This window comes from Netta rufina, assembly GCF_964035555.1.
Source record: "Netta rufina genome assembly, chromosome: 2".
NCBI classification, from domain to species: Eukaryota; Metazoa; Chordata; class Aves; order Anseriformes; family Anatidae; genus Netta; species Netta rufina.
The window spans coordinates 28,650,403-28,677,517 of NC_140124.1; the positions used below are offsets into that span (position 1 = coordinate 28,650,403).

At 34.4% G+C, this 27,115-nt stretch overlaps 1 protein-coding gene across 5 annotated transcripts in view; it reads left to right on the plus strand.

Moving 5' to 3' along the window:
- The window catches only part of PHF14 (PHD finger protein 14), a gene marked incomplete at its 3' end in the record, with an annotated part of 165,152 nt that overhangs the window by 89,760 nt on the left and 48,277 nt on the right, over positions 1–27,115 (plus strand). For 2 of the 5 annotated variants that reach the window (XM_084282777.1, XM_084282778.1), the window contains exon 17: positions 16,570–16,687. In XM_084282777.1, the coding sequence (XP_084138903.1) occupies positions 16,570–16,687 (118 nt within the window). Of the gene's footprint in view, positions 1–5,531; positions 6,679–16,569; positions 16,688–17,644; positions 18,152–27,115 lie in introns of those variants that run through there. The other 3 variants (XM_084282780.1, XM_084282781.1, XM_084282779.1) reach the window with 2 other exon arrangements.

Sequence of the window (27,115 nt, forward strand, 5' to 3'; positions counted from 1 at the left end):
TAAAGGCATTGCTTTGGAGAAGGTGCTGTTTCAGGAGAATTTTAGTTGCATCTCACTGACTTTATCATGTTGTTACTTTTGGGTTATTTATACCCCTATTCATCGATAAATTTGTCCTGTATCACAGTATTATAAGGGAGATTACTATTAGTCATTTAAACAGAGATTGAAAGGCATTTTAGTATATTCTTTAACATAAAACAGAATTTTATATTTAAACAGCAGTGTTTATGACTAACATTTAGAATTTTGTTTTGGTTTTTAGTCATTCGTTAAAATGAGACACCTTTGATGAATTCTGTTTTGTACTCTTTAAGAAGTTGGCCTACCAGTTGCATATTGCTGGCAACATCTATCGCCACATCCTGATTCAGATACAGTTTCATTATCATATAACAAGTATGTTATTCAGCAATATTCAGTTACTCAAGTTATTTTGAAAAAGATCACTTCTTGAATGAGGGATAAAATGACTGAAGTTAAATCCTGATTTGATAAAAGTTGTAGTGTTGGAAGAAAGCAGTTTGGTGCTGTAATGTAATGCTGAAGAATTGAGTTATGATGCAAGCTTATAAATATATGATTACTATGGAAACTGTAGTGGAGATGTTATCTCACTCAGTGCATGTTTGGAAATAAGCAGAAAACAGTAACCAGTGTGTGAAAAGAGTTTAGTCACAGGTTCTTTCAGAATATTTTAAGATACATATTTGGATATAGTTTTAAAGTAAGTGTTCTGTCATCTAGATGTGATGTATTTTCCTTACCAACTTTATTAAATTTTTACAATGTATAAGAAAGTGAACATGTTAAAATTACCTCAAGAAAAAAAAAAAAAAGAGTTGTAAGAGCTGCACTGAATTTTGGAGAATATATCTTCATTAGAGAATAAGCATACATGCAAACCACTCTGAGTTTGAGGTGCGTGTGTCTCAATTTGTATTCCCCTTAATTCTGAAAAAACGTTACTGTTACATTAAATGTAATGTATCTGGTGTTCAGCAGCACACCAAGCTACACAAATAGGATTTATGGTGGCCCACGCATTTATCCTAAAGGCTTTGTTAACTTCCATCTATACCATATTTTTTTCTACCTAAGATGTATGCTATTTAAACTTAATATCACATGTGAAGTTTCTGCTAATACGTATTTTCTATTAGAACTGTTGTAAACCAAACTTATGTTGGAAGATTTGATTTCATAAGTGCAACATATCTGTGTTTATAAATTATTATTCTCATTGCATACAAAAGTACTCATCTGAAAATATGTACAATCTGTTACAACGTGGATTACATGATATAGTGCAGTTGGGATAGAGAATAAATTTTGTACTGTGTTACGACCTCATGTTTTACAAGCCCTAACTCAGTATTTTGGTAAACAATAAAAAATGTTTGTTTTACAACCTCTTTTTCTAACCAGTTAATGAATATGCTTGCAGTCCCAAGACTCAAATTCATGGCGTAGCATTTAGATGAATATTTTTCCTTACAGCGTGTACAGAGTTTAAACTTGAAAATGCTTTCCTTGTGTGCTCTTTTGAAATAATAGCAGGAGGAAGGAAGAGTTTTGCTTGAAGTGGAAAGGGATAGTCACTCCTTGCACTTCCACGCTGAATCAGATAGCAACAGCTGCAGAGGGAAGATATGCATTGCAAAAAGCAGATCAATTGGATTCAGTCACATCCAAATGAAATTACATCAGTCAATAACCTTCCTTTCAAGTTACTGAAATCTTCTTGGCCCAAATTTCTCTTGTCAGGTTACTGAGTTTTGCCGGTGATTAAAGTATCTTGAAATTGCTTCGATAACATCAAGGACCTTGTTGTGACAAGGTCTGTAAATGCAGTCACTTACAAGAGAAAGCTGGGTTTCATGTAGAGTATTGAGTGTATTGACTGAATTTTTTTCCATGGGTTCTCAAAGCTTGTATTCACAAAGACATTGCAGAACGAAGGAAAATGACACTTTTATAACTGAATGAAATCATTTCATGTATGTGATACTGATACTTAATCTTTTGTATAGGATATATGGTTTCTTTTGTGCTTTGAAATAGATTGAAAATATGTGCTTCACTTGTTTTAAATTGGACATAGTGACTAATGCTATACTCTTGTTTACCTCAGTAAGCATGTTTATACAGTGACCACCTCTAAATGTCACTACTTATGCTCCAGTGTGTAGGCTACGTGAATGAAGCAAAATTTTCCTATTACTAATGATGTAGTGGTTTGTCCTGCAGAAAACTTCTTGGCAGGCTAGTGAGTTTGTATATTAACAAATAGATGTAAGTAACCATTCAGGAAACATCCATTAATATTTATAGCTTGATCAATTCTGAAGAGGATCTAAGCAGTTACCATTGTCTAGAAGACACATAGCACATTATTATTTTGGGGGTCCTTATCCTCTCCCTTTTCCCTCTGCCCCCAGTAAAGAGCTCTGTAACTCTCATGCACTTAATAAAGTTCTGTATTCCATACATTAATTCTTGGGATCAAGAGGTGTACCTTGAGTAGATCAAATCTTTAAATGCTTATTACTTGTGTCACCTTCAGGTGGTTTGGTGCTAACTGCAGACACAGATTTTTGCCTTCTAAAATTGGTCTTTGTCAGCACCCTGTAATACCTCTTTAAGCTTGCTAGAATTTCAAGGTGGGAACGTCCTAATGGTTCAGAATTCATATTCTATGCTGAAACACTTTCCTACCTTCAGACCTTTGAAGATAAACTGAATCTGCATTGTGGCTGAAAATGTGTTTTACTTTTGCCCAGTTAACAGTGAAAAACGTTCTCTGAATAGACATATAAACCGATGAAATCAAACATAAAAATGGCAAAACAAACAAACAAACAAAAACCAAACAAAAAAAACAAGTATTCTCAAAATCATTAATACTAAGCGTAAGATTTGGACATTTGGTTGCAATTTATACTTTTTGATAGCTTTGCAGGCACTCTGTTTGTGTAAAATCCATTAGAAAGTAATGAAATAATTTGTAGTGTTTCTTGTGCTGTAAATTCCTGCAAAATGGAAATCTGCACATACACATGGACCCCTCTACTATATAATATTTACTTAACTGAGGAGAAGGGAGCAGATATGGCCACATGTACATTAGGGGGAGACTGAGAGGGGCCTGTGTTTTTCTCTCCCTTTGTATTAGAACTTCAAGGAAAGTGCTTTCATAATTCTTTTTGTTCTGGGGTGAAGGAGAGCTGGTAGAAAACAACTCTTCTAAAGGACAAAATAATGCAATTGAGAACCTCTGTCTCGAAATCAGCTATTCCTGTTACCCAGGGTGCTTCTTTCTATATGATATTTGTTGCATCGGCTAGTGAGAAAGATAGGAAGGCTGTTCAGTTTTTCTGTCAGACTTCAGATTTTTGTGTTCATAAATCCTTTTCTCAACTAAGTGTGAAAATGCAAGTTCAGATACTCCAGGCAGATTTGGGTACTGCTACTAGTAGAAATGAGAACGTATAAGGGTCTCAATTCACTGCAATGTGGGACACCCCATCCCTGGAGGTGCTCAAGATGGGACGTTGGCCAACCTGATCTAGTGGGTGGCATCCCTGTCTACGACAGGGGGTTGGAGTTAGATGATCTTTAAAGCCCCTTCCAACCCAAACCATTCTGTGATTCAAAGCCTTTATAATGCATTTGATCATAATTGAGTAAGTGCCAGGAATTTGTTAAGCATATGTAGGAATGGGCCCAGTTCTTTGCATCAGAGAGGGTTAGGAGGTGGAACACAGGGGCAAGAAGAAAGCAAAATTTGAGAACAGAACAGAAAGAAAGAAATCACAGTATGAGAAGTCCCAGGAAAAAGTTTTAGTAAGTAGTTTTCCAAATCAGCAGTCAATTTATTAGCTGAGCTTGTGGGCTATAAAGCTAAGCAAAGCTACTTTATTTATCCATTTATATTCTTTTGTCTCTTACTAATCTGTTGCTAGCTGGAAAGTTGTGTAAAAAGAGTTGGTAGTTTTGTCTTAACTGAAGAATACTTTGAAGGTGAGATGGGTGAAGATAACCCTAAAACATGCAAAATAAATATCAAGTGAAATTTTAAAAACAGTAGAAATGATAACAACGTCCAAGCAGTTAAAAAGTAAATTCCTTTTAATATATTAATAAATAAATAATGTCTTTCAAAATATGTCAGCATGTTGCTGTTAATAAAAACTCAATATAAAGAAACACTGTAGGAGTCACTAGTGTGGGTGCAGGCTTCCTAAGGCACAAACGCCTTGAGTTTATCTCAAATTGTGTACTGATGCTACTCTTCATTTTTCTGCCCTTGTATGTGCACCCCTGTCAACCTCATTTACTCTGAGGTGATTCAGAACAAAGGTGCTTGCACTAGCTAAGGGAAGGGGACTATAATAAGATGACTGTTAAAAATATTAATGTTTAACACTCAGCTTTTCAGTTTTCTTAAAATGTTCAAAATTGTAACGTATATAGCAGTGTACCTGCTGTAGCACCAGATTTAAAAATCTGTTCATGTCCCAAGTCAGAAATGAAGTGAGAATTGAATGGATTTACATATACTAGTTCTTTACTATCCCTTTAATATTTACACTCAAAATCCTTGCACTCAAAATTAAACATATTTTACAAAGAACTTTTATTTACAATTCTACTTTAATATATTTCAAAGTAGAAAACAAATGGAAAAATGTGGTGGAGACTTTATATAGATCTGTCTTTGAAAACTGATATGTATTTGATATGCCAGCACAGCTCAAAGACAACGTGGACTTTTTTTATAGTGAAAGTCTCACAATATCAGTTATATTAATTTCTTGTATTGCAAGTAGTTTTAAAGAGTATAAATGTAAAGTACCCTTTTAGAATTGTACTTATTTAAAAAAGAATAAAAATAGCATCCTTGAAAAAACATACATCATGAGGCAAGAAGTATGAGGAGGAAAAAAAGGTTTTGGAGATTTTTGAGTGATTGCCTCAAAAACATTGTTTCAGAAATGATAAAAGTGTCCTGTGTACTGAATTAATAAGTAGAATTTTGAAAGAAAGTTCATACATCTTTAGTCTTAACTTTCTTTCAAATGCTTTTCTATCAAAGAAACATTTTTCTTTTAAGTCAGCACAGTACCGGTGCTGTTAGTGCTTGTCACATAGTCATTCCCAAACCTACTTTTCTGTGGGTTTTAAATATGAAAAAATGCTAGCTTGCACAATGAAAACTGTTTTTATTGAGTTGTTGCTATTATAATGTACAAAATAATAATATAAAAATTTCTCTTCCATCTGTGTTGTGGTGGATTGCCTTTGTTCCTTGAGCTGTACTGAGCAAAAGATAAAAGGATGTTATATGTAACTCAGTTTAAAGTTCTGACACTTACAGATGGAGGTTTGGTATGAAAGTCTTTTTACTATTTGGATTTGAGCATAAGCATTGCTTGAAACTACTGTGATGTTAAAATGTTCATAAGACAGAGCAGAGCTGCTATGATCTTTCAATGTTAATATTTTTTTCTTATCACTTTACTGTGTAGATACCCTTCATGAGACACAACTCTGCCACAACTCATCCTCGGAGGCAATCCTGGAAACCTCTTTTATAAAAAAGATTTTTAAATGTGGATAAAGCAGTCAATAGAGTACCTAAGTAAAGGAGAACAGCTATCTTGTCTCTACTATAAGCTTATTATGACAAAAAGTTGAGTTTGCTTGTCAGGCTTGGATAGAATGTAATTGATTGGTTTGTTATTTGGACTGACAAGGTACTTAATTTGCCTGCTTTTTTTTTCTCCACTAATCAGGAACATTTCGTATGTGCATTGTTGAAAGATCCCGGATAAATGTCTTGTCAGAATTGTCCTATTTAAGTAATGTCTTTTTCCCCTGTGCTTCCTTGGTAAATGATGTTATACAATGCTTGGATTCACTGAAGAGTGACAGAAGCCTGTGGGACTTAAATATTGTGTGTTCCTCTATGGTGATACTGAATGAAATAAGCAATGGTTTGCCATCAGTGTGGCACTTTAATTATATAGTTTGAAAAGAACATTTCTATATAGAACATCATATTGTACATAGACCCTACTGTAAAAAGGATTGTTTCCTTAAAAGAAAAAAAAAAGAATATGTTCAGTGGTAACAAGACCTGTAAAACATGTGAGACTTACTATTCTTAAGGAATAGATTTGCCACAGAAAAATTGATTTTGTGCTTATTAGTATGAACTAATTGTTTCTGACTTCAGACACTTGAGTGAATAGAACTTTACCTATATTGTTTTCTGGAACATTTGTTTTGTTTGGCTTACTTCCCTGGCAGTGTTCAGGACGAGCTTACTTCCTCAAAAGCCAAATATGAAATTGTTGTGTAAGTTGGGGAAGGAATGAAGAACTGATCACGCAGCGTGACAGCTGAGATCCTCGTCTTCGTCTATATATATCCTGGTAGATGCAGACATAGTCTTTTCATCTACAAATGTTACTGATCCCGTTCTAAAATCTACAGTAGCAGTGTATTGGCAGCTTCATCGTTTTCATCTTGAACTGGCTTGGAACAATTCTGCTCAAATGCAATCACACTTGTAACTTTATGACATATAATCTTTGAATCTCTTGAGATATGGTGGTTTTTGTTATCTATCAAGGCACATTTCCATCTGAAAATATTTTTTAAACTTAAGAAAGAAATTAAATGCTGTAATAAGTAATAGGAGAAATATACAAACTTGTGTATACTTACCTATAAGTCATATCTTACTAGGGCATTTCATGTTTGGATATTATATTAAATAAAATTAACCTGATGTCTAACACGTCGTTTTGTTTTAAAAGGGGGAGGGATGATATCAGAGTAAGACTTCTTTCTAATAAATGCTTACCGTTCTGTATTGGCAAGATACACAACGACACCTTTTGAGTAAAGATATTTTCACTAGGAAGTAGAGGTTCATTCATCTCTGAGAATCTTTGAATACTTTTCAGGAAGAAGAAAGACAAAGTTTAGTGATTTGCTTGTCCAGAATTCTGAAGTACAGTAGAAAGTTACATCCCAACAATGTGCTAAAAATGGGGGGAGAAAGGGTGATTACTTGTCTGTCATGCTGTTTTTTGGGGAAAAAAAATGTAGTGTGACTTATGGTCAGTTATTAAACTAAATATAGGTACTGTGGGTAGGAGAGAATGATAATTGCAGTATAGCTTGGCTTTAGTAAGATTTTAAAAATACTTTGTGTGTGATCTTCTCCTATGTAAGTTAGGGAAATATTCTGTTAATTAAGCTGCAGTAGAATACCTAGCTTATCAGAAAACCACAGTAGTTACTGTGGATTCACCATCAAATTGGAACAATATTCTGCTCACTGGGTTCCACTCAGGCCTGTCCTGAATTTAGTGTTGTATTTTTAATTTGCTTTGCTTCGCTTTTAGGTATTGGAATAGAGTTTGATTATTTTTGCTAGTGATGCCAATATGATGTAAGGCACTACAGGGATAGAATTGAAAATGAAACTTTAAGAAGGCATCTAGAAAATTACATAGTGGAGTAAAGGAAAGGACAAATCACTGTATAGTGCATAATTACGCTATGAAGGGTGACTAGTTATGAGATGGGTCTCCAAAAAAGAAGATATGGGGAATTCTGGGTCACAAACTGATTATGAATCAATCTGGTTATACCTGAATTGTGCAAAGAGGTGTTTTTGACACATTTAACACATGAAAATACTCCTGATTATTCAGAAGACTGCTATCTTAGCATTGGAGAAGCCTCAACTGTCTACTTTGGCAAGAGGCATGTACAGAAAGTCTAAAGAAAACAGAATGAATGATGAGAAGATTACAGGAGAACAAAATGAAGAAGAAAGCTTAAAAAGCTTAAAATGGTTGGATTTCTTTAATTTAGAGAAGACTGGAGAATCCTTTTTTTTCTTTTTTTTTTTTTTTTTTTTTTTTTTTTTCAAACGGTCTAAATTAATAGAAATGCAACAAATAAGTTGTTGCAAAGAAAAGGGGAAAAATGTTCTTCAGCTCTGGTCAGACCAGAAATAAGTCTTCAGTTGTAACAAGATGATTTAGGCTAGGCAATAGAAAGATTTTTTTCTAACAATAATTGCACTAGAGAAGTGAGGGAAGTTGAATAATCTTTGCTGTTGGAAGCTTTTAAGGGCAGACTAATGAGTATTAAAAATTGGCCTGAGTATTGTTGACACTCCCTTTAGCATGCTTGATACCCCAAGGATTATCCTTGGGATTTCCTTCTGTATTTTGTATATTTGTACATTAGAGTGTCTTTGTAGGGTTTTCTCCTTTTCTTGGAACTTTCTTTTGACATCAGTACTAAGTTAGTTTTCAATCTTTCTCTCACTTTCAAATGATTCATTATGTCATTTGCCTCTTTTTCTGGAAAGCCAGATGTTAGCATTCAATATTTCACCTTCTGAAAGAGTTTGATGGCAATCTTCAAATCTGTGATGGGACTTGTGTAGTAGTTCACAAACAATACACCATTCAGTGTAGCTAAGTGTATTAATCTGAACACCTGAGAATGGCACCACAGATGCAATCATATATTATGACTAGAGTATACTTTAGAAAGTCTAATGCAGCATTTGCTAGTATAGCTTTCTTGAATTTTGCACTTTCCAGTTTGTTAGTGGAAGTCATCCTGGTCCTTTTAGAATTTCTTGTTCTTCCCAAGAAAAAAAATAATATACTGCACTTTTGGGGGGCTGTAATTTGCATAGCATTATCTATGTGTATTGGAAGCATTATCCTCAAAGAAATACTTAATTTGAACTTAAAAAAAATACTGTAAATGTAAGTTCTATATAGGAGCTGTACAATATTAACAAAAATAAACACTTGATGTAGTGTTTACATCAGTACATTTCCCTTGTATATGGGCCCTTAATGAATTTTGAAAAATTAACAAAGCCACATGTTTTGTAGCATTGATATACAATGAGAGACAAAAAAAAAAAAAAAAGTGAACACTTCATGCCGAAAGGAAGCTGTGCACTTACAGGTATAGCAAATAAAGTTTATTTATAGCATTCATATAAATCATTGCGTAAATGCCAACTAAGTTTCATGAAACAGATCAATTGCTGATCATTCAGAAAAAATCTGGATTACATAGAAGTATCTCATAAATATAGCCAGTTCAGAATCTCTCCTTACCTATAAACAGTGTTAAATTTTTGGAATTGGGATTTTTTGTTTTGTTTGATTTGTTTTAGTATTAAAAAGCACAAAAAGCAAGTAGGAGAGACGGCAGTTTTGGGTTCAGCATAACAAACTTAGCTATGCAAATGTCTGCCAGATAATGCTTATTTTCTTTCACTCGTTTGTGGTATAAGTTATTGACAGTCTTTGTTAGTTCTGTTAAAATGAAGTATTTCACGTTTAGTTTCGTAATGATAAGTATTAGGGGGGAGTAGAAGTAATATAAAGTATTTTTTTCCTTCTGAATTTATAGGGAGGATGTTTTGTTTTGCTTTTTCCTTTAAAGTAGAACTTTTTCGTAAATGTCAGAGCCATAATAATCCACATTTTAATGTATTGTAGCTAGCACTGAATACAGGATTTGCTTAAAACCTCATTTCATGTAGCAGATGGTAAAAAGTATAGTACAGATCCATTAAGTGTGTGCAGGTTTTTCTCAAGGTTATTGTACATTAAAGAGAAAAAATGGCCATTTTATTAATCCCCTTGAGTTGGGACAGAAATTTGAGTAATTAGAGATTAGTATGCAGTTTCTCACATCCAAAGCCATCTAGGTACTTTATCCTGAAACTACTATTAGCAGAGAGAGGATCTGAAAATTTGTCCTGCTCTATGAGGCACCTTGCCCAAATACTCTCTTCATCAGTAGCAGATCTAAAAAAAAAAAAAAAAAAAAGAGCCATAATAAACATCTTCTGGTATATTCTCTCACCTGCTTGCAGTAGCTAAGCCCTCTCACTTCCAGGTGTAACAGAAGAGAATAAAGCTGCTGTGATCATCATCATCCATGGAAGTCAGGGACTTCCTTTTGTATGCTTGCATTGTACCTAGCATAATAGAAATTTGAATGTGGCTTTTAATTACTTTGCATAATACCATAACCATTATCCTTCCTAGAAAGAGCATTTCGCTTAATTTAAATCAAAATTATGAAAATACTGGAATCCCAGCAAAAGTTAGGTTGGAGGGCATCTGTGCTGAGCCCACGCAAAGCAGAACTGACTACAAAGGTCAATCCATAGAGTTATATCCAGCTGAATTTTGAGTATCTTTGGAGCTCCTGTGTCTGAAGAGGTCTTATCATTTGGCTGTATCCCACTTTATATTCAGCATTGGATACATGTGCTTTCATGGAAGAATTTCAGCACTGGAATATGTCACATGCCAGATGCTAAAATCATATCAAGCTTTATTGGTCTATGTGAGAGGACTGTTTTAAATTACCCTGCTCCTAATTATTTCTTACAACTCTTTTGTAGGCCTGAAATAGCAAGAAGACTTGACCATCCTTTCTTAGCTCATATGCCTCTTATAGAGAAGGGATTTTTCTTCTTGTTTTTCTCTCTTGCTAATCCTGACAGTGTTCTGCCTCATCAGTCTGAAAACAAGAGTTGCTAAGACCCTTAGCAACTCTGCAATGAGAATGTGAATACAGCACAGCATCATTTTTATTGACTACTTGGTCTATGACACATCACAGCAAAATGCAAGCAATTTCTGATGGAATCCATGAGGCTGAGTTGAAGAGTTTGGGGGTAGAATGGCAGGGTAAGATATGAAGACTTGAAATAGCTTCACCAAGTTTCAAGAGATGTCCAAATAGAAAGCTAAAAAGAAGAATGCTTTCCATATATTCCATAATGAAAATGTTTTATTGTTTTGGGGGCCTTCCCTCAGTAAGTAGAAGAAATGTACTTTCCAGACAGCATAAGCAGCTGCAGTAAATATACAGTTGTACAGTTCTGTCACCATTACCTCTTTGATTAATTTTCTTCTTTAAATCAGGGCACACAGGAAAGTGACTTCTTTGACATCACATGTAGGAGGTGCTGTTATAGCCTACCCCTTAATACTCATTCCTATCACCCAGAATTTGTCACTTCTGTGGTCCAGTTACACTTAAGGTGTCACAGAAGCTCTGTTTACCTGCTTCAGCCCAAAGTCACCCATCTTGGGCTCTGTTTGAATTCACTTGAGCTGTGTCAGCTTACTTTGTTTTCTGGGGGGGGATGCTTACTTACATGCTCACAGTCACAGAGTGGTTTAGTTTGGAAGGGAGCTCCTTTCACTGGGTTTGTCATAGAACCAGTAACAAGAAAGCAACATGATAACAGTGCCTTAAACTGTCACAGCTGTTGTTAAGGTGTTTATCTGATCACAAGAATGTGCTGTCATCTGAAATGAACTCCTTGTTTGTGTCTCCAGCTGTTTGCAGTTCCAGTGGCTCAGCACATGGGCACTGAGGGATTAGAGGGGAAAAAAGACAACTGCCTGAGAAGGAGCATCTGTTCTTCAGGTGTTAAGAGCCTGCAGTCAGAAATAGGGTCCAGCACAAGCCAACAAGGAAAGATGAGTAGTAATAGTTAAGTCAAATCCACAGAGATGCTGGGTTAGCCATCACGTTGCATCCCCCAGCTAGTGGTGCGTCACCTGTCCCACTGTAGTTCCGAGAGTTTAAAAATTCTGGATTAGATTACTTCTAATTTTGGTCTAATTATTTCTAAGCGTGCCAGAGAAAGGCTAATCTGCAACATTTTTTTTTCATTTTAGTGTCAACGATGGTTTGTTGGTAGTGTATCAAAGTTTTATGTCCTTTCTTCATGAAATCTTTCTAAGCTGTTGTGATGAACAGGGACTAGTATATGTATTGTGCAGCTTTGTATCCCGTTCAGGTTGGTACCTTTCGGCATGACACTGCAGACGATGTGCAATGATGTGTACATAAGTGAGAGATTTTCTGTGGTCTCTGAAGCATGTTTGTAAAGTTGTATTTAAAGATTAGTTGTATTTAAAGATTAGCTTATTAATGTTGTGTTTCAGGGACATGTAGGTAATTACTTTTTGCGGCTATAGATGAGCAGTGCTGTTTTGTGAATGCGAAATAGGTTCCTTTACTTTGGCTGAGTCAGCTGTTTGTGGTTTTATATGGTATTAGCCAGTGACTTAGAAATGTGCCAGTGATGGGCGGGTTTTGCATTCTCTGTTCATCTGTAAATGCACAGTGCTCACATGGAGACTTCTGCAGGCCAACTGATAAGCCTCCCTCCTATGCAGGTAGATGCAATGTAATGAAATTGGATGTGTGTGCTGGGCTTTGTAAATAAAATGAGATTGACCCCAGCCATTATCTCATTTATCTCATTTACATTGTAAAATCAGTATCTACACTATTGATTAGAGGATAATTAGTTAATTATGAACAGGAAAATGCAGAGTTATGTAGGGCTTGAGCACAGCCAGATGTACTGCTAAAAATAATAATAAGAAATCCAAGGGCACGAGCAGATGGAGATCGCTTTATTAAATAGCAAAGCAGACATATTTCAGGTATGGAAATGCCTAATGAAGCTTTCTTGCTGTGAAGTTGTAGATGACTTGCATTCTGTATCCTTTTAAGTGAAAAATATTTATTTTATTTTATTTTATTTTATTTTATTTTATTTTATTTTATTTTATTTTATTTTATTCAATTTATTATCTTCAAATTCACCTTTCTTCTTCACACCCAATTTCTCAGTATGTAGTGCTCATATATCTATCTTCATTAATTGCTGGGATGAGGAACACAGCAATTTCTAATTTTGATGCATAAAGTGATTTCAAGCTTGTTAAAACGTTGATAGTAAGCAATGACCTGTCCATTAAAAGTAATTTAGGAGGTTAGTTTAGCTTATCTTTGCATGGACCTCTGATTTTCACAAAGTTTTAGGTACAACTGCTAGCCAGACCACTGAAGATGGCTGTGCACTTAATTGCAGTTATAGATCGTGTACTTAAACATGACAAAGGTTATCCACAAATAATAGTAAGTTAAAACATTTGCTAGTTTTAGAACAGTTTTGAAAATATGACCTTGAATCTGCAAGGCTAACAATTTTAACTGACTTAACTGACTTAAAATGGAAGAAGCAAAAGGGTTTGTTTTGTGTTCTCTCTCCTTTTTCTTTTTTTTTTTTTTTTTTTCCTAGCCCACTAGCTTAACTTTTACTATTAAACCATCCTTAAGGTGGAAGTGGATGGTATTTGTAACCGACAATGTAGTGTAGCTCCTTTGCTCTGTAAGTGTCCATGTTGTGATTGCTCTGTGAGGGCATTTACTGAAAGACTGGGAGGCTGCCAGCGTGACACCTTTTGTGACCGAACAATTTCATTCTCTAATTTAGTTTGATAGTACTCCTTATTTTGTGTCTGTTTCTTACTTTCTGAGTCTGACAGTGGATTTTGTGTCATTTTAAATTGCTAGACAAAAGAACACAGGTACTAGTATGTATTTTCTTCTCACTTTACCACTACCATTTTAACCTAGGTATAAGGTTTTCTTTTGCAGTTAGGAATTATCAATACCCATTCTGTTTTCTGTATGAAGATGTGTGTAAGCTTTCCTTTTGCCCCAATTCAGTGTCAGCAGACAACAGAATTGCCAGTCAGCTAGTGCATTGCCTTTAACCAAAGTCCAGTCTGTATTTATCCCAATTTCCCAGTGTCATGCTGGGAACTTCACATTCTGTGGAGTTGTGTTCCACAATACAAAATCTGTATTCCATTATAAAACAATATGAAGAACTGTTTAAAAATACTTGGTTTAACCTCATTATTAGTCATTCAGCTCTTTGAATGTTGATACGTGAGAATATGCTTTTGTAATTTTTATTTTCTCAGCTGCTCAGATGCAGATAGAAGCTGTTAGTATCTGAAAATTTTCAGATATGTTAACTCATTTTAAGAAAAAGCAATTTTGATTGTTTCAAACCAGCTCTGAAATAATAACAATGTATATTAAAAACAGTCAGCTTTAGAATGGGGATTCTGTATTTATTTTCACAGTGTTCTGTTTATTTCAGCTCAGCTTTTGGTGACTTCCTCAGCATATATCTGAAACGTGGCTGAAGGTGAATTCAGGAAATACTATGTTGTAGATATAAAATGAAAAAGACGTAAGAGATGGCAAAGTGGAACAAAGGGGAAACAGTTTCTGTTGAACATAACATATAAACACTTCTATATATAGGCAGTTGCTTCAGAAAAAAATGCAACCTGAATTAATGCTGTTAGAAGTCAGATGTAGATTTTTAGGATTAAGCTCTGAAATGCAACAGTGTGATCCTTTATTTTGTGTTACTTAGAGGGTCCCAGTTTACAAGAAGGGAGACTTCAGAGCTCTGGTAAGCACTGCTGAAATGCAAGCGCTTACATGAACAAGATTCTAGATACAGAGATAGGTTAGGAAAAATGTATTTCTTTGCAGATGAGAACATTGAGGCTCAAAGGAGGTTTCATCTTTTGCTGAAGGTCACATACACTGTTGAAAAGCAGGAGTGTAACCTATCTCATCTCCCACTCTCAACCTTTTTGTTACTTTAATATGCCTTTCACAAGAAATAAAACTGCTTATATTTCTAAGTAATATATTTCTACAACAGAACTCTTGTGTCTTTAAAAACTGAACAGAATTATTATTATTATTTTTTTTTTCCCACTTTTCAGTGTGTTCTTTGTCCTGTACTTAGACTTATTAAGACTTGAACTTACATAGACTTGGACTTAGAGTTATTGCTAAATAAACCTAAATATATAGTTTGTAATGTGGTTTATCTTTTTTTTTTTTTTTTTTTTTTTTAATAGGAAAATGCCACGATATCAGTCCAATCTTGCACTCTGTTGACAGGTAGATTATTGTTTTGAATTCCTACTAGCAGAAGATGTACCAGCAGCGCCCTTATCTGAGCAGAGCCCTTACCAGCGCTCATGTCTTACACATACCTGCTAAACACAGGCAGCTTCCCTAGTTAAGTGTGGCCTTGATAGCAAGGACAGAAGTGTTTAATTAGGTTAAGTGAGCATAATCTTAAAATGCTTGCATTTTATTTGGAGACTCATTCCTGGAGAAAAGCCACCTGAATATTTTCTTCTGTCATTACAGTAAGATGTTCTGTTATTTGCTTCTTCCTTCTGTGGTACCCTGTGTGTTCTGGTGATGTTTGCGTGCTTTGTAATGGAGAAAATGAGCATCAAGGGAAGCAGAGAAAGTTGTAGGAGAATTCTTAGAAATTTTTATTTTTTTAATTTTACTTCTTATTTTTGGATCCTTTGTATTGGTTTAGTTCAGAGTTCAGGGATATTTCTTGAAGAGAATATTGTAAAGTAATTTTTTAAAAAGCTTTATTTTTCATACAACAGAATATACGATATAGATTATTTCAGACACTCACAGGACGAAGGGGAATGATTTTAAACTAAAAGAGGGGAGATTTGGGTTAGATATTAGGAGGAAACTCATCACTCAGAGGGTGGTGAGGCACTGGAACAGGTTGCCCAGAGAGGTTGTGCATGTCTCATCCCTGGAGGTGTTCAAGGCCAGGTTAGATGAGGCCCTGGGCAAACTGATCTAGTGGGTGGCCACCCCTATGGCAACCCCTATGGGGGGTTGGCACTAGGTGATCTTTGAGGTCCCTTCCAATTTGAGCCACTCTGTAATATTTGATTTACAGGAGAATATGCAAATAAAGTGAAGTTCTTTAAGATGTATGAAAATACTTGTTTTTAAAATGTTTTTCTTCATTTGAGCATATTATTGTACTGTCTAATTTAAAGATCCTTTTGTAAAGGACTCATACTGTAGCATTTCTTCTTGGTACATTAGGAATGGGTGAGCAAGGAATAGTTATGATAAATGTTTTGAGTTTCATGTGTGGACTATACTCATTACTAAACACTAATGAAAACTTTATTAATAAAAATATAACATTGTTCTGTATGCATAGGACCCTTTTAAGTGAAAGATCACAGTGAAATCCTTTTAAATGAGCATCCATTTCCCGTGTATTCAAAGAGAATCAGAAAACATTTTGTGCTTTTACTTATCACCTGCACAGATAGAACTATAAAATTTATAGCTGTAAATTATAGTTTGAGTTATTGAATACGTGAGCACATGACAGTTGGCTTTGAAAAAATGGATGAGTAAAATATGTGTTAAATAAATCTTTTAAAACTACTAAAAGTCAATGTTGTTGCTGTTTAAAAAATACAAGGAGCTTCTGAAAAAATGTCATTGTACCTAAAAAATTGAGCTGGTTATATATTTTTTCTTTAATTTGCAAGTCTCCTAAATAATGTCTTTTACACAAGATAATGACGAAGGTGGTGCGTGAGCGTCTGCATTGGAATATTCCAATTTAGGCAGAACCTACTTGAAATGTTGGTGTTTGAAAATACCACTTATAGAAAATGTATTTTCTCTACCATGATAATAGATCAAGAAATCTTGTGCTGAGAGTTGCAAAGATGCACAATTCTAAATAAAATAGAAACACAATTTATATATACATACATCTATTTTTTTCTTTTGTAGGTGTGATGAATGTAGGCTCTGCTACCATTTTGGCTGTCTAGACCCTCCCTTGAAAAAGTCTCCCAAGCAGACTGGCTATGGATGGATTTGTCAGGAATGTGACTCTACATCTTCCAAAGTAAGTTAATTCATCCTGTGAAAAAATAGTTGGAGTATGCTGGTTTAGCGGTCTTACTGAGCACCTGAAGTTTGTGTTGAAATGCCATAAGTTGATCTGCACTGAGAAACAGTAGAAGGTCTTAAAGCAATGATTTCAGATTCTCTGTAAAACAGGTTAAAAAACAGAATGTATGCAAAATGAAAATAATCAATAAAGAGAATTTTATTATCTGAGTTAAATGTTTTCTCTTCACATTATAGTGTTATGTGAGAAAGGATTAAGGATACTATATCGAGATTGATAATGTTATTGACAAGTGGAAGTATTTCTGGATTAGTACAGAACAAAACCTCTAAGAGAGATGAAAAATATATCTATTTCAAAAAGAATGAAAATTATTTGCATGAATAAATCAGTATTTCTTTTCCCCATTGGTAAAAATTGTGAAAATTGTTAATACTTTATGTTGATTGGTATGCCTTGATCAAGTACATTTTAACAGACTTAATCAGAACAAAATTTCTGATCTAGATTAACTCACATAATATAGACAGAAATAGTATGCTTCTGTAGTTCTGACTTATGAAAAAAATAAAGATTTGATTCTTTGCTTTTCTGCAGTTTTCTTAGTACTGCCATTCTTTTCTGTCATTACCATAACCTCTGAAGAGACACTTTCCACTTGATTTTTATAATTGGATTTACAAATTCATCTTGTACATCAAAGTCAACAAACAAAAAACATACATCAGAGCATTCTAAAATTCTCTAGAATTTGACCGGCTATGCTGCTACTTTCTTGGTATTTGGCAGAATATTTTAAGTAAGAAGGAAGTGAATCACTATTTGGATACACAGGGACACAGCTCTGCAGAGGTGCTGCTATAAGTTGTGTGTTATCCTACTTGGATGTTACTATAAAGAACAGTAGGTACAAAAAGTCCATACAGTGATATAATTTTTTTGACTTGATAGTGTCCCTTTCCGACTGGGAAGATATGGTACTCAGTTTCACGTGGCAGGGGGGTTAATCAAATTCTTCTGTAAGGAGATATGAAGACAGACATCGGAAATTAGCTGTCCACTACAGTTTGGACATCAAGCAATCTTTCTTGAATACCACTTACATGCAATGGACATTCCAAGAGTGAATTAAAATTGTTATTGAATTTCTGTCACCTGCTTAAACTAAAAGGTGTTCTTGATAATGTTAGTTAAAATTTCCATCTCCATTTTTCTTGGCTTCTTCTGAGTAAACAAGATCAAAAAAGCAGGGTTTGTTTTTCTAAATGTGTTTTCCAGGAGATTAGCACACTATGTACCAGATAAAAATTTTAGAATACTTTACTGTGTAAATTAAGTATGATTAACTTCATTTAGTGCAGGGTGTCTGTTAGTTTAAAGTTGAAAACCACAGTGTTCTGAAGAGTAAACAAAGTTTATTGTTAGAATGATGATGTATTTTGTATTATGTTAGTGATTATTGCAAATTAAAAAAAAAAAAAGCTTGTTATTGTGTCTGATTTTCTTTTTCATTCACAGAGACGTCTAAATGAGTATATTTAATAAAGTCATTTGCACTTTCAAATTCAGGAAGTTTGAATTGTATTTGAGTGAAAATGTATATGAAAGATACTGAAAAATTGTCTTGTGGGGACTCCTTGTGGTTTTGTGTAGTCATGTTCACATAGCTTTTTCACAAAACTAAGCAGAAAAATTTCTCTGAAAAGTTGTATTGCTCTGTATGTTTTAAAGTCTTCTTTTTTTTAATGTAGCATTTGTTATTGTTTTACTCATTACAAATTCAAACAAATTCAAACAACTTAGCATTGAGTTACACTCCTTGTGAACTTTCCTTAATGTGAACATGGTTGTAAAAGTTGTAGGGCTCTGTGTATGTTCTTAATCATTTTCACATTTAATTTTCTTTGGCTTTAGAATTGTATATTCTATATCTATGATTTTGCACAGCCTTTCACAAACAGCAGGAACTGACGTGATAAGGCTTTTTCTGCCCCTCGCTAGAGGGCCTACTCCCTCAAATGTGTACTTAAAGCTAGGAAGAGGAAAACTGTAGAGAAGGTTGCCTGGTTTGCTGCACTCTGCCTGACCTATGGATGAATTGCAAGCCTGAGCTCCCAGCAATTTCAATCTCTCAGTCACTCACTAAATCCAATTTTTGGTATGTCACTGTGAAGTTTCTAGTACAGATTATAGCAGCAAAATAGGATTGAATTTCCAGCTTTTGCCAAGGAGACCATTGTTTAGCTTTCTTTCCTTCAACATTTTTCATCTGTTATGATCCAATTTAAATCACTGCTAGAGTTTACATTTTAAAATTATGCAACAATATCTTCTGTAGCAGTGTTGGCCCTTAAAAACAGTCGGTAAGTAAATTACACTATTTCAATGAGGAGATTATAGTGCATAGCATGTAATGGTTTAGTTGCTTTTTAATTTCTAATTATGACTTTAAATTTGACATGTTTGGGAAGAGTTGCATACTGCCAACAGTGAATAATGTGTTTTTATTTTCAGATTTTACTAAACACTTGCAGGTGTCAGTGGTATAAGAGATTTAATGTAGCAATAAGAAACATATGCTTTAAATAGCTATCTACCACAAGTGTTGGACATACTGCTTCCATTTTGCTCACACTAGTCATGAGACTAGCAATTGTGTCAGTTTTTCCACCAACATAGCATATTCCCATATTACCCTGCCTGTCAAATAACAGACAGGGAGAGACTTTGCTGTAGGGCATGAGGGCAACAGCTTCTCTGCTGGTAATTCTTGCTGTCACTTTCATGGAATGGGTGATGCTCACTACTAAGGTCTGACAAGCTCTCTCATCTAAAAAACATTGTAGATTTTGTTACGCCACATGAAAGCTGAAGTGAAGCTATAAGCTCTCCATTTCTGTAACATTATCCATCCACCCAGTGAAAGGGCTATGGTGTGTTTTCAGTATTGCCAAACAGCACTATAAATCATAAATTTCCCGATACTTTCAAGTAATGATATTCAGAAGGAATATAGGACCTTATTTAAGTTGATATTAATAAAAATAAATAAAATAAACCAAATTATTTACTATTATGATGTGGTAATATTTAGTAGGAGCAAATGTGGCCTGACCATGTGTTCATTATGTGCAATAAGGGCCTCATTGTCAAGTTCCATTGTCATAAGATATGGCTGTACAGGATTCCTTTCTATTGCCTTCCTTTTAAAAAGTACTGTTTGAAGTATCTCTTCCAATTCCAAATTTTTCCAAAGTACCAAGGCAGCAAAGACTTTAAACATATATCATGCTAGTTACAGTGACCGTGCTACTTTAGTTTCGATCTGTTCATCTTTGTATACAATCTATTTTGCAAAAAGCTGCAGAGTGTACATGTCAGGTCATTATTTGAATGCTGCAAGATCAGCTGCCTTGCCTGTAGACTTCTGTTTAGTTTGCTTTTATTTCATCCTTTTACTATATTGCATTTTTTCAGTGGAAATAAATTGTCAGTGTATACGTGTAGAATTCTCATCTAAACCCCTCAGGAAATATTTCCTGGAATGACAAAGCCATAACACACCAGCCCTGGCAAATAGTATTTTTTGTACACCTTTTTTTGTTGGAAAGCAATCATGGATAATTTTGCTTATTAGCAAAGCAGCAGCATTTCTTTTGGTATATCTTGCTTCCACATAGTGAATAAGCAAATATAATTGGATGCTATTGTATTAAAACATTGAATATAATATTCAAAATAGTTTTTTTAAATTAAAAATCATTAAAATGAATAATTGAAACATCACCATGTAAAATTTATTGCAAATCTCTTGATTTCGTCAAAAGAAAAGGAATTCAATTTAATTACTTTAGTCTGTGGAATTTTATGCTAACATGAAGTGGGTGGTTAAGAAGGTCTATGAGGAGTGTAGAAGATCCTTGTCTGTTCTTGAGTTGTACATATGTGAATCTCATGGGTTATGGAATTTAGTTTTTTTTTTCATTATTCCTTTATCTCAAATTTGGAGAGTATTTTTGCACACTTGCATGCTTTCATACAACTGTGTTTAAAAAAATATATGTATATGTAACAGGAGAACCAAAAAATCACGATGTCGTGCTCTCAGAATGTAGGAAATATCAAAATTAAGGTTGCATGCAGCACTTTATTCTTTTTGTGACTATGCACGAATTTATAGCCTTTAATTAGTTCATGCTGTGATTTTTATTTATTTATTAATTTTCTATAGGACCCCTGCCTTCTCTGATTTAGCTGTTAGGGGTCATTGAAAGAGATGAATTTGGGTTGAGTATTAGAAGAAAACACTGTCTTTAGGTTTTACAAGATCTGAAAAAAAAAAAGGCGTTAGTTTCAGGAAGAGAAAAAAGGAAGATTACCCTTCTGTTTGAAGTAGTTGAGTTGTGACTGGAAGATTGAATTTTATTTTTCTCTCACCCCTAAGCTCCTGTGAATGCTAGACAAGTTACAATTTTCAGACGTTTAGTGTGGGTCTTTTTCTCATTTGGTGCTGCCCAGCTTGGATCCTTTGGCCTGACATGCAAAAGTGCTGAATTCTCAGAGCTGCAGAGGTGATAATGTAAGTTGTGTTTTGAAAGTAGTCTCCACAATAACATGGTCTAGACTATTGAAAACTGAGTAACAAATTTAATAAAACTTTTAATTGTTACTCTCCCTAGGTCTTGGCTTCCTGTTTGTAAAATGCTGATACTGCACCTTTATTTTAGACATTTTCTTTAAATTTGGATGAATTGTCCTTGGAGCTGCTTTTTACTGTCCAGGGACTAGAAAGGAGGCTAGACAGTTCTGGTTAGCAAGGGTTACAGTTTAGGGATTCTGCTTGCTTGAGTACATGTAGAAGATGATTGAATGAGCGCTGCATGGACAGACTTTATTTGGGTATTTACTAGCGTTCAGAACAAAACATTTCTGATAAAGCCAAAGTCTTTAACATTTTATATATACAAGAAAACCCTATTTGAATATAATATATTAGTTTGGCACAGGCTGATACCATTATATGCATGCTTAATCGTGTTGTAAATATGTTTTATAGCACTTCTGTAGATATCATTCAGTGCAATGTGATTTTAAGAAGTTATATTTAAAATACATCTTTACAAAAATAAATCAAAAAACATTTATTCTTAAAGTTCCTTTGTATTAATTCAAACTTGTTTCAGTTACATATTCTGACAGAGTGACTGCAATGCTTATAAAGAAGCTGTGAGCCTAATTTAGTCAGTGCACATTCGAGGACACAACATACAAGCAAATGTTCTGCCACCATGGTGAACAACATTGCACCTGAAAAATGACGCATGAATACTGCTAACAGATCTGCTGACTGATACATGCAGAACAGAATATAATGGAAAAAACTCAATGTTTATGCTACTGTCTTCAGGTTTAAGTTAGTATTTCAAAGTGGTTTACCGAATAACGAATTGCATAGTGTAAGTGACTACATTTGTAAAGGTAGAATCTGTTTTCACTTTTACTAGGCATGGATATTTTGACCTATTTTATTATATGGTAATTGTGAACAATACAGTTAAACTTTCTTGTATTTGTTCCTTTATTTAAAGCTGTTAGAGTTGAATAATGCTGTCAGTGGGACATGTTTTGTGCCATGTAATAAAAGATTTTTTTATATATAGCAACTAGAAAATATGTGGTTACATTGAAGTCATTGTTGTCTTCCTAGGTTTGTGACGAACTGTCAAACCTTGGCCCTGAAATGATTTCTTTGAAATCGAACAAGATAAAAGAATCCAAATGTGTAAGGCTGTGACAAAACTTAAAAGAAGTTCTTTACCACTTACATGCTGTTTTAAGAACTTCAGTAATGCCAGACCTTGGCATAGGAAGGAGTTTGACTATCAAGATAGTGAAAAATAAATAAATAAAAGGGTGAAATTGTCGTGTGGGGTAGTTCTTATCAGTTGGCTGAAATATTGCCAAGTGTGTTCTAGTATTTGCTCCCCAGGTATCGTATTTAGAAAAATGAGTTGGCACGGCCTGTGTTATTTTCTGGCAAACAGGTATATAAAAAAAAATCCATGTATTGAAAATAATTTATATCATAAAATACTCCAAAAATAATCAGCCTTGAAATTAAGTTAAGATGGGACTTGATTTATGTGTAGAGGATAAGCTCAGCATAAAGTTAGTTGGTATTACATCCACAAATTAATCCAAATAATCAGATACACTCAGTTGCCAGAAGAAGATTCCCGTAGTGTAAGTAGGAAGCTTAGGTTTTAATGAAAGAGAAGCTAAGCACTGAAAAATATTTTTGAATGGATATTTATTTTAAATATTTGAATTCTTCTTCGCATCAAAATCAATTCTACCTATTCCAAACACACCATGTTACTGACAGCCACAGCCTTAGACTTCTAGTGCCTGTTACTTCTTACTACGTGCAGTTTAACTGTATCAAAAAGTATAGTGAAAAATGGGAAATACACTACAACATTCTCTTTTCCACAACCTTTTCTGAACAAGTCTTTGTTTGATTGATTCCACAGAGGACAATAGATCTAATGCCAACCAGAAGTTTAAAGAAATTGAAATACAGGGATCTTACTCCTCATGATTTATAGTTGTACCAAATGCAGAAACAGGTTTCTTATTTTGAAGCATAACAATGGGATAGATTAAAGTACTGATTAGGAATGCAAAGTGAAATACATAACTTGTTCTTTATTAAACTTTGCCTTCCCCCCCCCCCCCAAAAAAAAAAGAAAAAGCTATAAGAAATCTGATCAGATCCTGTTATACTAGAAACTGTGTGCACAGCAGTTTTAAATAGGTATTTTTGTCAGTAAAATCCCACTTTAATGGTACTTGATCCCAAATTTATTTTATTTCCAAGATTCATTTTCTTTTTTCCTGTTTTCTTATCTAGGAGACTGAAGAAATCCCTTGCTACTTAACTTCATTCATTCTCTTTCATAACCTAACAATTCAACATTTTTTCCAAAGCTGAAACTTTGCACACTGTTTTAAGTTCTTTTCCTTAGTGGGAGATGAGTGGTGTCATCCAATGCCTTCTATAATGCTGAATGTTTCAAGCAGGAAGAACATATATATCAAATACTACTGAAGAGGGTGATTCATTTCAGTGTTACTATACACACACCTCATACTATCTTTAAAATGAAGCAGATTATTTTTTCAAGAGGCTTTGTGACTGTCTCATGAATCAAATTATTACTGAGGTAGTCCTGCTTTTCCTAAGTTGTCTTGACAGTTTGCTTTATTGCAACTAAAAATAGTTAATGAAGTAAAAACAAGCAAGGATGGCTGAAATTAGAAACAAGCTCGGTCATTAATTTTCACTCTTGTTAATACACCCACCTATGTCCAATTTCCAATGGAACATTTAAGAGGCAGCTGGTGCTAGTAAAGTGCCAGACTTAAAAATAATTTAAATTACACAGCATAGTGGCTTCACATTTTTAATGCATCTGATCTGAATAAAAATCTAGTGTTTAAGTATCTAAAGCTCTAGTTTAGATGCGGCTTAGTTTTGATAGACTAACTATTACCTCTCCTAAGGTAATGATTAAGGAAGCAAAATCTCTTCACTGGGCAGCTGTTAGAAATGCCACTGCTCCCTCTTACCTTCTTTAGGTTATGCTTCTAACAAAATCTGCTTGCAATTACGGTTTATCTGAGAAATTGCCCTTCTACTGAATTATGACTTATGCTTCCTAAGCCATGACAAAATGAATTTACAGTCTTAGTTGCCCACTAGTGCAGTGCTGAGGAGTCTCTGCTGGGACCTGTCTGCAATTGGAAAAAAATCCAAAAAGCAGCAAGCATCATGTCTATAAAGTCGCTAAACCTAGTTTTATGCTAAAACAGCATGAGAGAATAAAAAATGACAACACATTTTCAGCACCCCACAACAGGAAGATCATTTTATAACTCCTCTTTGGTGTGCATACTTAGAAAGTATGTGAGAAGACCAATGGAAGAGTAGTGTCTGGGAAGGACAAGAGGAATGCCTTATAAAAGATCTATCTGGATGTGTTCTCTTTCTTGCTTTTCAAAATTAATCTCTAGATATTTACAGCTGTAGAGTAACATTGTGACAATGTATTTTACATTTTGAAGATGATGAATAGAAATATAAAAGATGCATAGATAACAGTTTTAACCCAGGTTCTATCAGTTTTACATTCCTTTCTAAATGAAGTCACAAAAGGAAAATATTAGCATTTGAAGGTCACCAAATTGTAGCTGCCAAAACATCACAGATTCATTCACTTCATCAATCCAGTCATCTCCCTGCTGTAGAGTTCCTAAAATAATGAGCCTTTAACCTAGAGTATTGATAATTAGGGGCGTCATGCTGGCAGTAGAATCATAAACAAATTTGCCAATAAATTGTAATTGACCATTGCTACTTTCTATTAACAAGCTAGTTGCAAATTTTGGTTGTTATTTACTTAATTAGTAGAACACATATTGATTCTGAAAGCATCTACAAAAAATATGAATGAAAACTTTTGTGAGTGACCTTTTTTTTTTTTACCTGGTTGAGTCTTGATTAAATTTTTGGTTTTCATGATACAAGCTGCCAGGAGGGCAGTAGTAAAAAGTGCACTCTTTTCTTATTTGAATATTCAGAAAGAATTGAAGACTGTCAACAGAAAGTAGCAAGAGGTGTATACTTTGCAATTACAAGCAAAAGGAATCCTGAAAAGTGCAGGGGTATGTCTGGATTCTGGTGACATCCCTATCCACTCTAATTTTGCATAGTAGTTTACGGTTGCTACTGAAAGCCTGAAATAAATTACTTCACCTGTTATATATATTTCTTGCATTATGTCTTATATAGAACTAGAATATATGTAATTAAAGAATAATTATCTATCTTAATTCCTCACAACTAGTCCAACTTTATTACCTTGCAAATTATCTTAGCACATCACCTATAATCATATTTTGTATAATAAAGGAAGAGGTAGATCTTTAATTGTTAGTCTCTGGATAGGATCTGAACACATAATCGTAGTTGCCTAATTACCTCCGCATGTTTACTCTCAAGGCTGATTTTATTTTAAAGGCTTTCAAAGAAATGTTGCCATCTATGCCATTTAAAGTATTGTGTCACTCATCAGTATAAATTACTAATGCTAAGTAGACAAAATCCAGTCATACTGAACTGGGAGAGAGAAAGGAGATGAGGAAGTGGGGGAGGGAAATTGCCATTTTATGATGTGCTAAGCAAGTAATGAATTTTTCATAGTCGAGGCTTGCTTTTTGTGGTAGTGTTAGATAGTGGTCGTGAGGTTTAGTCGCCATTCTCAAACAGAGATTCTCTTAGTGCCAGCCACATTTAATGACATTTTGCAGAAGACAGCTGGGCATTGCTGATTTGTGCTGTGTCAGCCACTTTCTGAGCAAAGGAGTGCCTCACCACTTGAATTTTAGCATTCTGTAGCAGAAAAGTTCCCTCTCCTTAAAATTGGCTCAGCAAATAGCTTGTGTGGGAATATAACTGTAAGAGCATTATAATTAGCTCTACCAAGAAAGTGCACAAATATTGTGTGGAATTTTAAAGTGGCTTTTCAAAAGATTTTCACAAAACCTTTAAAATGCATATTGCATTGTTAAATTCTGGTAGCAATTAAGTTTATCTCAGATTTTTAGTAAATGTGTCTTTGGTAATGGTTGAAAATGATTATCTGGTTCAGTGGTTTGAAACACCTTTGAGCATGTTTGGAAAGTCTTAATTGTATTTCAACAGCATCAAACAGTACCTTTTCTCTCTCTATATATATGTATTTATATGGAAATCTGTAGATAGCAAGATTTCTTCTAGCTACTAATCTCGTGAATACTGAAGGGCAGATGGTATCATTTCAAATGCGATATAAATATCCAAAGAAAAGAAGTGTCAAAAAGGAAATAGCAACATAACTCAAGTATTTATGGAAGACACAGAAGTGTACTTAGAGTGGGTTAATCACATTATATGTTTAATTTTGGAAGTAGAAGGGCGTCAGCAGATTGATACAGTCATTGACATAATGAATATTAAATATGTAACCAATCCTTTGCAATAAATAAGGATACGTATCAGATACTCATATTTGCAAGTATATTATGTTTTGAGTGAATATTCAATTTGCCCTACTGTTTTCTTCTAGGACATCATATCAGTATCTCCACTGCTTGTTTAGGATGAAAGTTTTGCAAAAGGCAAAGCAACTTCAGAGCAAAATGAATTTGAAATGATTCTAAATACATTTATTGTCGTGGTAAAGAACTTTTTCAAGGTTATTATGTCTATATTCCTTTAAGGACAGCTTCAAGAGTAGTCACTATCACCCACATTTAAAAGCTAATTATGAAAAAAAAAAAAGTCTGAAATGTGGGAGATGTGATTTACTAATCTGTCAT